This window comes from Podarcis erhardii (genome assembly GCF_964252035.2).
Source record: "Podarcis erhardii genome assembly, chromosome: 1".
Taxonomy (NCBI): domain Eukaryota; kingdom Metazoa; phylum Chordata; class Lepidosauria; order Squamata; family Lacertidae; genus Podarcis; species Podarcis erhardii.
Window position 1 is genome coordinate 77,314,350 of NC_138497.1, and position 15,463 is coordinate 77,329,812.

Below are 15,463 nucleotides of genomic sequence, written 5' to 3' on the forward strand. Positions count from 1 at the left end.
TGTACAACAACCATATGTCAGGAGTGCTCTGATGGTGTTTCCTGCTTGGCAGGGGGTTGGACTCGATGGCCCTTGTGGTCTCTTCCAACTCTATGATTCTATGATTCTATGATTCTATGAGTACCATAAATTTACTGACTTCTGTGGGGTTGCTTTGATACTTAACATGTGAGGTTCTGGCTCCCTCATCAAAGTATGTGTATCTGCTACTGAGAACACTGTCACCTCTGTTATCTTCATTGAAGAGGGGAAAGTTCCATGTATAAAGCTTTATGCATGGGTGGCGCAATTACCTCCACTAAAGTGAATAGGGAAACATTTGCAGTGAGGAGCTGCAGGCCTTAGAGGGATCAAATGGAAAGCAGGGCAGGGTCCACATACCATGAACAGTGCAACTTACGTATCTATTTTTGCATTTATCTTGCTGTTGAGAGTTGTCTTGCTGCTCTCTTTTGTCTCCCATTACATTGGAACACTTCTCTGTTGGATCATCTACTTTCTGAAGGTTTCCAAACTGCCATGGGAATAGTGGATAGCCTGTAAAATCCCACCAGTAATAGGATTTTACTGTGCAGGGTCAATGTACGGGTTCAGGATTACAGCCTTACTTTCAGTTTTGAACCCAGCAATCACCCATTCATGATTTAAAGCATATAGTTTGTACCGTTATAGTTTAATTTATTTTACAAATGAAGAAACAAACAAATAGTGCATCTGTACTCACAGTGTGTACAATTGCTCTGCATAAAGAGAAATAAGGAAGCAGGCATTTATCTTCCAGTCAGCCTGTACATAGAAGGTATTGTTTAGAATGCCAAGAGGAATACCTTATTACATGTGAAATAAGAGATCTGAGTGACAAATTCACATCCTCCTTTGTTTAGTTCAGATATCAGCCCAGATTCAATCAATATTTCACCCTAGGCTACCTTACCAAGGACAGTGATTAGATTGTACCCCAAATGTATGTTCAGGAGATTGTGTGGTGGGTTAGGATTTTTGAATTTTTGGCTCAAATCTCCACTCAGCTATATAGCTCACTGCTGGGGCCAAGCATGATCTCTGTTGTCTTGAGGGTAAAATGGGGAAATATTTCCACAAATCCAGGCACAATTCCTGAGATCTTTTGAAAATGGTTAGGATACAAATGTGATGGTTTCTATTATTATTATTATTAATAATAATAGCCAGTTATATATATTTAAAAAATCCTACCCTGCAGGAATAAATCATTTTTGTCATTGCCGTCATAGTTCCCACACAAACCACATGTTTTCCCTTTGTAAGTATCTTCTAAATCCAGCTAAGAAAAAATAGGCAAAAAGACAAACATTTTAAACACACATATATACAGACACCTTTATAACTATAACACATAGTACTGTCATGAGGTCTCAGCTTGAGCTGCCCTCCAGATAGAACTATATCTCCCATCAACCTCAGCCAGCATGGACAATGGTCAGGGGTGAAGGGAGATGTAGTCTACAACATCTGGAGGACACCATGATGGCTTCCCCGCTGGAAACTGAGCACAATTGCTGCAGTGGTATTACCACACAGAGGCTAGTATTTACTCCATTGAATTCTCTTTCTGAACAAGGAATTAAATACCCCTCTTATTTATTTTTAAACAAAGCAAGGGGGAAATAAATGACTGTGCCACAATTAGGCCATAATTAATCATTTTTTAAGCACACAAGCTGGTGTTGGGTTGTGTGGCTTCCTAAGCTAGTGATAAAGTCAGAGATACCAACTAAAACTCTGCCATCTTCCTGACATTCTCAACAGTAGAACCAGAAAGGAGCTGTGCGATTGTCTTACTCCAAACATAATTCCAGGGCTCACAAAATGATTATTTATATAAAGAAATTAGCTTTATGTGTATCCCCTTTGTTCATTATATCACTAGAAGAAGGCAGTATGCGAAGACTGTGGCTACTCAACACATTTTACATGTATTAAAATTCACTAAAACAAATCCAACTAACTGGAGCTTCATACTAGGAGAGTGTCACCCCAATTCCACTTGAGAGTCAGGCCTAGTTTGGAGGTAATTAGGAAATAAGGATAAGTATCTTCTACTAGGACACTCTTCAGACTGAAGGGCAGAAGAATCCTAAAAGAAAGGGAAAAAAAGAAAACTAAACAAAACAAATGAACAAGCATCCTAGTTGTCTCATGATTAAAGATATCCCCAACCCAACCTATTAATTAAGCTCAATGGGCATTTCTCAGCTTTGATCTCTCCCCACTCAGACAACCCCTCAGACAACCAAAAGGACGGATGGGAATGATGGGAAGCAGAGGTTGGCTGTGCTCACATACTTCTGCTTTGGCCAGGTCCTGCTCGTGTGAGAGAGAGAGAGAGCGCTCACATATTATCATTGTTGTTGTTGTTGTTGTTTCTGTCTTTTCGGTGAGAGATGGACCAATATGTCTTGATATGCACCATACCAATATGCCAATATGCCTCCATATGCACCCATATGTACCATACTGATGCTGCTTGGCTGAAGGACACAGAGTGGCACTTGTGACCTCATGCTGATGCTGCCTGCCGGGCTGCTGCATGTCAGAGACCAGCCATTGTGAGCTCATGTTAATGATTGCTACCTGAAGAAGCATGAGAGCTCCTGGTGTTGGTCCTGAGTGTAGGAAATCACCCTAATCTGGGGCCACCACTGTATGACATTTCTCAGCATTGGCTCTCTGATTCCAGACCCAAGAAAACACTGTTCCTGGTACACAAGAGCATTCATGAGAAAACAGAAGACTGTCAACAGATGTCGAGCCAACTCACATCTTCCCATCTACTGTGGTGCCTGATTCTTTGACCTCCAGAAGCACTCCATCTATAGTGGCCGTGAAATAGATGACAGTCCCCTTCTTGATGCTCCTCATTATCTGGATACTGAAGTCCTGATGACTGTCTTTGCAGTGTGAAGCAAAAACATAACGGCAAGTTCCAGTGAAGTCAAATTTGGCACGGTCAAATGTCTGAAAGTGGAAATTACCCCAAGTAGAACATTCACTTGTGGTGACAGCAGGACGCTGAACTGCAGAGAAAATAAGGATGGTGGCAATGATAAAATGCCCTGCAAACATTCACTTATATGGCCTGGCACCATAGTTACATATCTTTAGGTATGAGGGGGAAACATTCCTTTTTCATCATGACTTTTAATTATCCATAACCTCTGTGAGTAGGTGGGATGTTTTAATCTACAGTAGTGTAAAAACAAAAAAACAGAGCTGTCTTTAGATTTTTATTTGTTTTCTTTTATCCTGGTTTTAATGTATCTGGTTGCTTGTTTTTACTGTATGTTGCTTAGAGTTACTTAGGTTAAAAAAATGACCAATAAATTTAATTAATTAAACAGAGTCTGAACTTTTTGAGGGAGAGGGTGAAATGAACAACACAGATCTTCAACGTATGTGTCCATCATGCTTTTGAACATCACTCTTCCTGGCTGAGCTGGGTCATTAGATTCACAGAGCAATCTTGTGGGGCTCTTGTAAGATCTCCTCAGAAGCTGCACAACCCTGGTAAGTGAGGCTTTAGCAGGGGCGTCAAGAGGGGGTGGGTGGCATGCATGCAGGGCACCACCTTCCCCATTTAGCCTCAGGCAGCGAAATGGGATGGGCTGCCCCTGGGTCAATAATAATTTGTTTTCAGTGGCACTTGGTTGCAGTTGGGTGATCTAGTCCCATTGATTTCAATGAGACTTAAATAAGCCTAGCCTTCTCTCGATTAGACCCAAATTCTTAAGTATTAGGCTGCCCAACACAGCCAATGGGCATGCTTTCAGTGCATTTTTCATATTTGAATAGACGGACTGCTTTTGGGTTACGGTCTTATTTGTCAACCTAGCAAGCAGCAGTGGGGTGTGGGGCACAGAGAGGACAGAGGACATGGCCTTGTAACATACTGATGTGACACTTGTAGGAAATACCAAGAAAGAAGGCTATCGCAGTTCACATCACTTCTTTCATGTTCAGTGAACTTTGCAGTATTATGAAATACATTGGAATTTGGAAGGTTTTGTTAAAGATTTATTTTCTCCCCATAACACAGAATTCTAAGCTATGCTGAAGTGCCTGGGAGTCTTCATAGAAACAGGGGTCCCAGGAATTGTGACAGATAAATGACAATGGCTCTGTACTTTTTTAAGCACTTTGTGTAATATATATAAAGTTTGTTGCCAACACTGAGTTTATAGATATATCAGCCCAACATTGACTTCTAATTTTAAGTCAGTATTAAATAAAACTGACCTAAAGCTAACTATTTTTCATGAATATATTAGTCTTCCTTTTTTTCAACTGGCCATTCCATGTGATATAATTAATAACATTATATTTTGTTTATAATTTTGATATAGTCAAAAAGTCTGGGACTATTTGGTGAAAGGTGGTCTAAATCATTACTATCATCTCATCACTATAATCTATTGATCTAGATCTTATATCCCACTTTTCAAGGACAAGGCCTTTGCAAAGCATCTCACAACCTAACAATATAAATCTGAAAAATACAACATCCAATAAAAGCTAAATTCTTTTGACTCAAGGTCCTTTCAAAATAGAAATAAATGAAGCCTCTCATTACTTAGCCACTATGGTATGATGATGGTGGTGGTGATAATAATAATTGTTTGTTTGTTTAGATTGCTCACATTAGCTCTCACATTCAGTTTGGCCCCAGTTCTGGTCATGCAGCCAAATCTGATTGATGAGTTAGCATTGTGATATCACTCATTCCATGCTCCCATATTGTGTGAAATCTCTCCATGTGACTCATGCGGACTGGAGAAAGAAGACACAGCCAGGGAAAACTATTGTGCCAAACAGGATCAATGTGATTAATATCTACTCAGAAGAAAGCCTAATTGAGTTCCATACACCTTATTGTCAGGAAAGTATGTGCAGGGTTATAGCGGGGTGAGGGGGTGGGGAGCCAGTCAATCACTATTTCTATTATTTATACAGCCTGTAATGCTTTGAAAGAGAATACGATGAAAATGATGTATAGATGATATATTACACCAGTGAAATTAGCTAAAATGTATAAGACAAATAATAAAAAATGTTGGAAATGTAAAGAAAAATAAGGAACATTTTATTATATGTGGTGGGAATGTAAAAAAAGTAAAGAACATATATATATATATATATATATATATATATATATATATATATATGCTTTCGTAGATTTTCACGGGTACAGGAATGCAGGTTTTGGTGTCCTCGGGTGTCTTCCCGTGTAAAAGTTGGGGTGTCTAGGCGACGTTTCGACGAGGTCTCACTCGTCATCTTCAGGCTGGTGCTTTCGGCTAACAAGAAGCCGAAAGCACCAGCCTGAAGATGACGAGTGAGACCTCGTCGAAACGTCGCCTAGACACCCCAACTTTTACACGGGAAGACACCCGAGGACACCAAAACCTGCATATATATATATATATATATATATATATATATATATATATATAATGAGATGAAAAAGATGTTGAAATATACATTTTTTAAAAAAAATCCAGAAGCATTTTTACTTGGTATTATAGGTCAGGGCATTAATAGGCAAGATGTTAAATTGTTTTTATATGCAACAACTGCAGCAAGAGTATTGTTAGCCCAGAAATAGAAACAAGAAGAAATTCCGACAAAATAAGAATGGCAGACGAAGTTAATGGACTATGCAGAATTAGACAAAATGAAAGGAGGGATTTGAAACCTGCGGGACCAGAGATTTACAGAAGATTGGAAGAAGTATATGAATTATTTGAAGAGCAACTGTAATCAACAAATTACGCTAGTAGGACTACAAGAAGTTTTGTAAGGAGAAATATACAAAGTGTTACAATGTAGAAAAAGATAGAGATATTGGTTATGAGTTTGAAATGTAATAGGGAAGATAAGAAATGCATACTGAGAGATTGGATTGGAAAATTTTCGGACAGGATTGATGGAAGTCAAAAATCTGAATAAGATGTAAAAGTATGTTTAATTACTGTTGAAAATGATATGTTAAAAAAAACTAATAAAAATTATATATATACTATTTCTTGTTTGGACTCAAAATCAAAAGTAGAGACTATTCAGTTCAATTCTAAATAAATAAATAAACTTCAAAAAGAGATTGTTTTCAAATATACAAATCTGAAAATATTGGTAAAGAACAGGAAAAAGGCAGTACATGAAAGAACTGATCCCTGAAAACTCAAGTCTTTTTTTCCATTGTTTGCCAAGTCACCTGTGAAGACAGAGAACTGTAGAAAGGCAATTATGGCGTATTGAACCAATCATGTTTCCACTTACAGCATTCCATTCTCAATATTTACATTTATTTTACTAAATATGTGACATTGTTTTCTAAAAAAACACACCATAAAAATAAAACGGCTACAATATCTTGCCGTATAAAATATCTAAACCAAGTCTCTTCTCAGTACTCATAGGATAGCTAGTGAAGAGACACTCAAGGACAAAAGGCAGGGTGCCTGTGTATTGCTTAGTGTTTTACCTCTATATGTGTACTCTATGCAACTAGAAACACAGGGTGGAATTCAACATCACCCTAATATGATATCCCTGTCAATGCAACCACTTCTGTTTGCCAGACAGAATTATCTCCCCTCTCCCTGCCCCCTCTTTGTGTTGTTCTGGGGGTTCTCTCAAATTCCATAACAGATTAGGGTAAGGCATGTTGCCACACGGGGGAGATAAGGGGGAAGCCTCATTGAACTATTAGGAGTTACTGTGCCGGCTTCCACTAGTGCAGCAGGTTAGTTGAATATGGCCTTAAGGGTATAACTGAACAATAGCTGAGCACTTTTACATCCACTAATATAAAAGAGGGATAAACAAGTGCTTAATTTTTCTAACTGAAATTAATTGAATTTGCCTAAACTTATGGATTTGGATTTGATACCCCGCTTTATCTCTAGCCTAAGGAGTCTCAAAGCGGCTCACAATCTCCTTTCCCCTCCTCCCCCACAACAAACACACTTTGAGGTGACTGGGGCTGAGAGACTTCAGAGAAGTGTGACTAGCCCAAGGTCACCCAGCAGCTGCATGTGGAGGAGCAGGGAAGCGAATCCGGTTCACCAGATTACGAGTCCACCACTCTTAACCACTACACCACACTGGGTTGTTAGATTATGTCCATAGTTATTTCCTTTGTTTACATGAAGATCAGATCAGACATAAAACAATGGAATATAATTAGTAGTAGACTTTTCTTACCTATCTGCACCAAAGTTTTGCCCTGGCAGCAACTGCAGAGTAAGAACAAAATCCATAACTGTACTCCCTTCTTCATTCCCATTATCCTATACAAGGCGGTAAGCTGAAAAATATCTGCCAGGACAGGATTTCTTTCTTGGGTTTAGAGACACATTTATATGGTACAATTATTTTGGCATTAAAAAAGTGGAGCCGTAAGATTTCCTCCTTGCTAATTCATGAGGACTGAAAGAAAACCATTTCCCCCCCTCTCAGATATAAAATGACAAAAGGCATTTGGTTCCTGGATTCTATAATCTCAAATTTAATCTTTGAATCTCAGGTTTATTCAAGCTTGGAACTCTAGGCAGGTGCCAGGAAGCAGTTCCCTGCTGGGTAAAACAGAGTCTTGATCTCTACGAAAGGCTCCCCAGGTTCCCCATCTCAGTGGGGTGGGTTCCTGTGGGCCTGGAATCTCATGAAATCTGCCTTTAGGTATTAGTGCATGCTCCCAGTTTCCTGGGTCAAGTCATTCAGTATTTTTACTCTGTGAGAAGGAAGTTCCCATGGTCATGAAAGGACTTTTCTCTCTTCCATTTGTTTCGCTTCTCTTGCTTCTCTGGTAGGAGAGGAATGTGGCCAGCAAGTTACTTTTAAGCTATCTCCTTGGCCTTTGACGCTTTTCTCCTTCCAGACTAAAAATAGTGAGCCTTTTGATCCAACATACTGTGACTGTGGTAAATTGCTTCAATGCACACCTTAGGTGATCCAGGCCTAAAGGACCGGGGCAGTCCACAGAGCATTTGACAGTTGGCAAACTCCTTTTTACCCAGCTGGAAAGGATTTCTTGGCACCTGACCAGAAGTGGAAGAGTCCTAAACCTTAATAATCAAAATATGGCCCGACACCAGGGGTTGTGAACTGTTCTCAGTCCACAAGCTTCATTCCCTCAGCAACCTCTTGGGGCCTCTTTACACATCCAGCAAGCACATAGCCAGTGGTGCTGGGGCTAGCCAGTGGAGCCCACAGCCCCCTCATGTTTATGAAGCCTCCTAATATCAGTATTGCTTGATCATCTTCTTCTTCTTTGGAGATCACTCGTAGCCGAGTAAGATTGTCTTCCATAAATACGGTTTTAACAATGAGTCTGTAAGTGACTGTGGAGGCCAATTCTGGATCCACACGTCCTTCCACAGTGGGGACATTGGTTTCCGGATGGGAGTTGATCAGTTTCCGGGCGGGAGTTGATCATAGCACACCCTTGATAACAGCTTTTTCCTTTTGCTTTTAGGACAACAGATCGAGCAAAGCTTATCTGGACTTATACATGCATGGGCTATCTCCAAATGTTTGTGCAGTGCTTGACGCCTACATGCAAGAGCCTGCATCATTTACATATAATTACTGTGCTTTTCAGTTTAGGAATTGCAGTAATTATCACCATCACTGGAGTTTCCTATAGTCAACAGCATCTGAATACAGATAGGTAGCCGTGTTGGTCTGCCATGGTCAAAACAAAATAAAAAAATTCCTTCCAGTAGCACCTTAAAGACCAACTGAGTTAGTTCTAGGTATGAGCTTTCGTGTGCATGCACACTTCTTCAGATACACTGAAACAGAAGTCACCGGACCTTTCTATATAGTGAGAAGGTGGGGAGGGGTATCTGAATAGACACTATGACAGAGAACTATTACCAAGGATGTTTCATAAATGTCTTTGCCCTGTAGACTGACATGTCAAAATTTATGACTTTTCACCTCTGGTCTACAAACCAGTTAAGGTATAAATCCCATTTGTCACAGAGCTATGGTCTTTGGAACAACATTTTTCATGGATCATTTGCCACAGAGCAGTGTTTGGTTTCGGTTACTGCACAGCTTAAAAATTAACTGTATGATTTACCTCATGAAGGCGGTAAATTGGAGCTGATTCACCACACCTAAAAAACATTAGGAGTTATGAAGGTACTGCTTCTGTTACAAGTCGTCTGTGGCTGTTGGTTAACTTTTGATACATACATAAGGAAAGGAAACACAGCTCTCCAAGCACAGCAATAACAGCTTTAAAGCATGCCGCAATAATATCCACAGTGGGGTCATGGTTTCTCATATGGATTTTATCAGTGTTGTTGCAGCACAAGTCTTTATTCTATAGCCTGCTGATTGCAACCTAGAACATGCCACAAGAATAGCTTCATCTGATGACATATATAGAAGTACTGTGTTGAAAATCCATTGGTTGTGTCATTAGACCTCCCTCCAGAGGGCTGTGCCATGACAGTAGTCTGAAGTGACCCAGGAACTGTGAACTTAAAGTCACTGGACACAGGATAGTAGTCAGGACTGAAGGACAAACTAGGTGGTGGGAACTAGGAGAAAACCAGAAGTCATGACAAAACGATAACCAATGATACAGAAACATGCTCCTTAAGCAAGGCTCAGTTTGAACAGGAAGCCCTTTATACACCTTTCCTCTGATAAGGATTCATTAGTCAACCTGGATGAGTCAGTTCAGTACAGGAAGGTTCTTCAATGAGAACATTGCCGCCTGCAGTTCAGTGGTTCCCCACGAGTCTGTCACACACAAATTCCAGCAACTCGTGTCACAAACTAGCACTTCCCTCAACTTCTGCTTTTTTAATCCCCTCCCAGATCTCCAATGACCTCTCGTTATACCAGAGCTCTCTTGCTGCCATTGCTCAATATTCTGTAAGTGTGTGTGAGTGTGTTCTGTGAAGTCTTAAGTGGACCATTGTAAGCTGATTAATAGGCCCTCTGCATGAGAATCTCCCCTTTGCCTTTCATTGGGTTAACAGCTCTGATGTCATAAATAGGCCACATCACCTTGGGGTAGGTAGTTTAATGTTACAAATCTAAATGGCTTTCAAAGTAGAAATCCAGGGTTAACATGTAATGCTTGTTAAATCTAAGAAATATTGGCTATATGCCATGCTTTTAAATGATATTTTGCTAGTTGAAACCTTTGTCTTGTGTCTGATCCATTTATTAGAAAGCTTTGGGGCATGAGTAGACTGCACCTACTACCTATGATATGTGATTATCACATTCACGGCTCATAAGTTGCAAATGGCTAATTATTTTCTCTGCTGTCATACTGTGTCTCCACAAGTGAATTTGAAATGAGTTAATTTAAAGTGTTTTCTTGGATGGCTGCTGACACTGACAACTTATTCATTGTTGCACCATGCTATGAGCATCTCAGATTTTAATTTTATTTTGTATACTTCTAGATAATTGAATTTTGCAGACAATATTGAAAAAATACATTCAAAGTACAATCCCATGCAAGTCCTTGTCTTTGTTTTTAAACTGAAACTCCACACCTTTTTACACGTTCAGCCATAGACTGCCCTGTAGTGGTGAAAACCATAACTTGCAATACCAGCAAAAAAATTAAGAATGTGACTACAACTATCCTTAACTTTCTTTTAAAATTAAAAAAAGAGGAAGTGTAAAAATTCTAGATAGTTATGATGAGGAAAAATCTTCAATATAACTTTCGTGTAGGATGCCCCATGGCATACATGAGGTAAATAAATGACAACAGTAATAGTTTAATATTCATAGATGTTTCACTTTTATTTCAAAAAAGCTATGCCTAACTACTATGGTTTTGTACGGACGTTGAGTGAATCAGCTGATGTTTTGGAACATATACATCCTATTTTAAAAATTAATTTCTGACTCCCAAATGGAAAAGCCCGAAGCTTAGGAACCTTGGCTTGTAGAAGCTCTATAACCCTTGGGCAGTATCCAGTGCCCAGCCTGACTCTTTTATCCATGCAGGATGCTTTCAGTCAGGCCTTGTGGGTTTTCTATGGGGTATCTTATCCCTATGGCCATTTGTTTATATCACAATGTGATATGTAATTAATGATATTTTAAAATATTGTCTTGGCATTTCCATTATACTGAGATAAATGTATGTTATGACTTAGACTGAATAGCAGCCAGCAAGATGAATAGCAGTATTTGGGTGAAACTGAACTGCAGCAGAATGAAAACAGTGCTGCCTATGACAGAAATCACTGCCCTCTTATATATCTATTGATGAGACACAAATCACAGGCAGCCAGGCAGTTGGAAATGCAGGGCTGGATTGAGAGGGAATGTTCTAGGGGAAAGCTAGTTATCATCAGCATATAGCTGCTACTGAACTCCTTAAAAGTTCAATGAAGCCACCCAGGGACATTGAAAAGAACAAAAATACCAGGGAACTAAACCCATGGAGCACAAATGGTGTGTGGACAGGCCATTTGTTGTTTTAGAAAATGTATAGATTTTGCCATTTTCTCTTGGAACTCCTAAAGCAAAGCTCCTGCTCACACAGGCTTAGGAAATCCAAGAGTACAGGTGTTTACCAACAAAACTGGATGCGGAGACTTCAGTTTTTAAATGTGCTTTTAATTATTTAAAGAAGAAAAGAAAACGATTCAGAATTCCAAAACATAAAACTTTGTTACACTCAGGGAAAAACGACTTGCACTTTTTTTTTTGTTTAACACAAATAAATAAAGCGATCATAAGGGGAAACAGTCAAAGAGGGCACAGATTTAAGAGGCCCGTGGAAAGTAAGGGCAAGCGCAGAATTATTTGTGAAAAATGAAACCATGGGTTGTCCCTGTATAACTTTTCTTTTCACTTGTAACCTGTTGATTAGCTCATTATATTCCCATCCTTCTCTTCACCGAACTAATGGCCCTCCTGACACGAGCCACAGCATTCAGTTCATCTTCCTGTTCATCTTCCTGGGAGTCTTGCCTGCTATTTTCTTCTGTGCTCTTCTGGGACTCGTTTGATGAGTGTGAACTGTTGCATTCGGTGTTGAGGCACTCGCAAGAGTCCACCTGAAGGTATTTGTGTTTCTTGTTCTTCCCGTCAGGGCACACCAGTGTTATTTCCTTTTCGGATACCTTTGACTCCCTGCAGCAAGTGCACTTGTGTTCCATGGAGTTGGCTTCAGAAGAGTATCTGTTTTTGTAGCACAAGAAGGTGAAAAAGAGTTAATCTGTGCCACAGATTGAAATTATGAGCAATTTTAGTGGTGGGTGATATTAGGAGAAACTCGTGTTTGCGCAACTCATTTGCTAAATGACAAGATTCCGGTATTTCCACATAATATTGAATCTAGGATGGTGCACTTTAAATAATGTGCTGTCTCTAATTATACCACCATAGCTAGTTGGTTGTTCTGGGTTTTATTTTTTTAAGATGGAGGATCAAGAGACCAGACCCTCCATGTGTCCCTATTTTCAGAAGCCATTCTTATTTGATCCCAGAATGTCCCACTTTTCCCTAGGATACCCCTATTTTCATTGGATAAATGTTGGAGGGTATGAAGTATTGAAATCAAATTGGCTCTCACAGTAGAAAATAAGTTTTGATGTTGGTGTAGCATAGCAGCTAAAAGATTGGGGTTACAGTCCTATACATATTTACCAATTACAGATGGAGGAGAAATTTGATTCAGTGTGCATTTTAAAGCCAAATCTATCAAATTCACACTTTGTAGAACAACATGTGAACCAAAACATAGCTACTCTTCAAAATACGAATTGATCTGATTTTTGTGTGTGCATAAAAGTGAAGATATTAATGAAAACATACAGAAATGCATTATGTTAGGAGAAATTACTTGCAAAAAATCACATTAGTAAATTTGATTACATTACTAAATTTGAATAATTAAACAAATGGGTACAAATACATTGCAGGATCTTATTGTAATTTGGCTTTACATACATTGAGGAAGTTCCACAATGTCCTTCACACTGGGCCACAGGGACCATGTCTGCTGAACGGCAACCATCATGAACGATATAGTCCTTCATTTCAGAGAGAGAGCAAGGTGGCACTGGTACTGGGTTATCTTTGGGCTTGCCTGCAGGATAAAATGTTTTAAAAAACCTTTATTCAAATGTTTTCAGGAACATCAAGCTTTTTTGCTCATTTGGATTGAGTCATGAGTAGCACCAAATTACTTGCATGCCATAGTATGTAGCTATTCAAGAAATGTAAAAGTTCAGCCTATATTTAGCCCTAAATGCATTTTGGTAACACAACTGACACAAAAATCCTCTATATGTTTACTCAGAAGTAAGCCCCATTGATTTGAATGGGGTTTACTCCCAGGAAAGTGCAGCCTTGCAGGAGTGCAGCCTGAATGGCTCCTAGCCATGTGGGAGAGGAGGCTAGGGAAGGATGTACTAAGCATCCCCTCACTATGTGCTAGTTTTAAGGTTGGAATCGCCTGCAGGACAAAAGTACCATATTTCAGGAAAGCCCAGATATAAAGCTGAGCATCTAAACCAAAGCAAGATATTAAGAGTGCAGTTACAGTAAAAATATGCAAACCCACTTCTTTTTAATATAGTTTGCAAATCAAAGCAAACTGGCCCATTTTATTTTTTGTTTGGGTGATACTCAACTAAGTCATACTCAGAGATGACTCATGGCTGTACTCAGAGTATGATAAACACTGTGCTTATTTATTTATCACATAGAGAGATGGCATAGATATGTAATTTATGATACTTACAAGTTTTACAGCAGCCACTGGGCAAATAGGCAATGGTGTCCTAGGAAGAAAAATGTATTATTGAATTGCATATCCAACTAGAACAGCGCAAAACCCCCAACCTGACAATGAAGTAAGGTTCAAGAACCAGTGGGGTGAGACCTTTGGTTTAGAAGTCTATGTGTGTTGAATAGTTTCTTTTTGTTCCCTTTAAACTTTTTTTTAACCTTTAATCCTTAACAGTAGGAACTGTTGACTAAAAAAAATTATTAAGAAAGCAATTTATGCATATAACTGAAGATACACCAGATATTTTCTTTACACTACATCAGATTCAGACGAAGAATGTAGCTACACCTACATTAGTCATGACTTTGATTTCCATGAGAGCTAAGTGCAGCTAACTTGGTCTGGATTCAATTCACGGGGAGTAGAACATGTTTAATGCAGTGAGTAGGTGGCTCTGTGGTCTAAACCACTGAGCCTAGGGCTTGCTGATCGGAAGGTCGGTGGTTCGAATCCCCGCGGCAGGGTGAGCTCCCGTTGTTCGGTCCCAGCTCCTGCCAACCTAGCAGTTCGAAAGTACGTCCAAGTGCAAGTAGATAAATAGGTACCACTCTGGTGGGAAGGTAAATGGTGTTTCCTTGCGCTGCTCTGTTTACCAGAAGCAGCTTAGTTATGCTGGCCACATGACCCAGAAACTGTCTGCAGACAAACGCCGGCTCCCTCGGCCTATAGAGCGAGATGAGCACGTAACCCCAGAGTCATCCATGACTGGACTTAACTGTCAGGGGTCCCTTTACCTTTACCTTACTGCATTTATATGACACTACCAACCATGCAGGGTCTTTTCTTTCTTTCACAGCCATCACTTTAAAATGACAGATAAGCCAAGAATTCAACACAAAATCCAACTGTAACAGCTCTTGCTCATAGGGTGGGCTAATCAAATTAAAGGAGTTTTCACAAGATGGAATGTGTATATTCAGTATTTACTCACAGGCTGACATGTTTCCTCGTTAAATGCTGGGCAGCTTATTGAAGATGTGGAGGAGACCAGCTGCCTATGTATGTTCACACAGCTGTAAATAGTGCAGTTGTCGTGTGGAGCACTCCGTTGCTCACCAGGCTATTCAAGATAAGGAAACAAATTAAATACTGGCAAAACATCTTCCTGTTTTCTAAATGTGTATTTTCTTATGAATAGGAGAGCAGCCAATATGGTAGAAGGGCCCATAAGGAAGGTTAAAATATTGGGGTTGGAGGGAGCTTGCAGTAGAAAGATAAGACTCTTTACCCAAGAATAGTCCCAGTCAGGACTGAGGCCAGTTTTGTGGGAATGAAGGAACAGAAAATAAGTATGTGAGGGAGTGATTAAGGATGGAGTTGCAACTAAATAGGCACTCATTTGGTCACCTGCAGCAAACCATTATCACTCCCTGGTAACTAAGCAAGGAAGCTTTTGTAAACTGTCAGCATCAGATAACTGAAATAAGGAGAATAGGGAGCTAAGGGAAAGAGAGAGAAATTTAAAAGTGCAAATGCAGGGAAATGTTTTTGTTTTAACTGCTAAAACCATATTTGTTTCATTTTATCTGCTTTTAACTGCTTTTGCTTCACTTGTCAATTTATTAATTTTTCACAAAAAACTTTACAATTTTAACATAAACCGTAAGTTACGTTATCCATTGACTTCCCGTCCTC

At 39.5% G+C, this 15,463-nt stretch overlaps 2 protein-coding genes and 1 long non-coding RNA gene across 10 annotated transcripts in view; 1 reads left to right on the forward strand and 2 right to left on the reverse strand.

Moving 5' to 3' along the window:
- LOC309337813 (mucin-5B-like) overlaps window positions 1-2,486 on the reverse strand; it is a 44,998-nt gene extending 42,512 nt beyond the window's left edge. For 5 of the 8 annotated variants that reach the window (XM_081854690.1, XM_081854689.1, XM_081854688.1 and 2 more), the window contains exons 1-4: window positions 2,376-2,486; window positions 2,002-2,116; window positions 1,216-1,303; window positions 401-537 (exon numbers count right to left, since the gene is read on the reverse strand). In XM_081854690.1, the coding sequence (XP_081710816.1) occupies window positions 401-537; window positions 1,216-1,303; window positions 2,002-2,116; window positions 2,376-2,476 (441 nt within the window). In that variant the 5' untranslated portion in view covers window positions 2,477-2,486. Of the gene's footprint in view, window positions 1-400; window positions 538-1,215; window positions 1,304-1,988; window positions 2,117-2,325 lie in introns of all 8 variants that reach the window. The other 3 variants (XM_081854693.1, XM_081854692.1, XM_081854694.1) reach the window with 3 other exon arrangements.
- Window positions 2,487-2,822: 336 nt separating this feature from the next.
- Window positions 2,823-4,285, forward strand: LOC309337868. Its single transcript, XR_014154556.1, has 3 exons — window positions 2,823-2,958; window positions 3,381-3,546; window positions 4,076-4,285. It is a non-coding gene; the product is annotated as an uncharacterized lncRNA (long non-coding RNA).
- A 7,324-nt stretch (window positions 4,286-11,609) lies between these two features.
- The window catches only part of MUC2 (mucin 2, oligomeric mucus/gel-forming), a 60,966-nt gene continuing 57,112 nt past the window's right edge, over window positions 11,610-15,463 (reverse strand). Inside the window, exons 51-54 of the mRNA XM_081843116.1 lie at window positions 14,760-14,888; window positions 13,781-13,820; window positions 12,985-13,123; window positions 11,610-12,213 (exon numbers count right to left, since the gene is read on the reverse strand). Coding sequence (XP_081699242.1) covers window positions 11,907-12,213; window positions 12,985-13,123; window positions 13,781-13,820; window positions 14,760-14,888 — 615 coding nt within the window. The 3' untranslated portion in view covers window positions 11,610-11,906. The remainder of the gene's footprint in view (window positions 12,214-12,984; window positions 13,124-13,780; window positions 13,821-14,759; window positions 14,889-15,463) is intronic.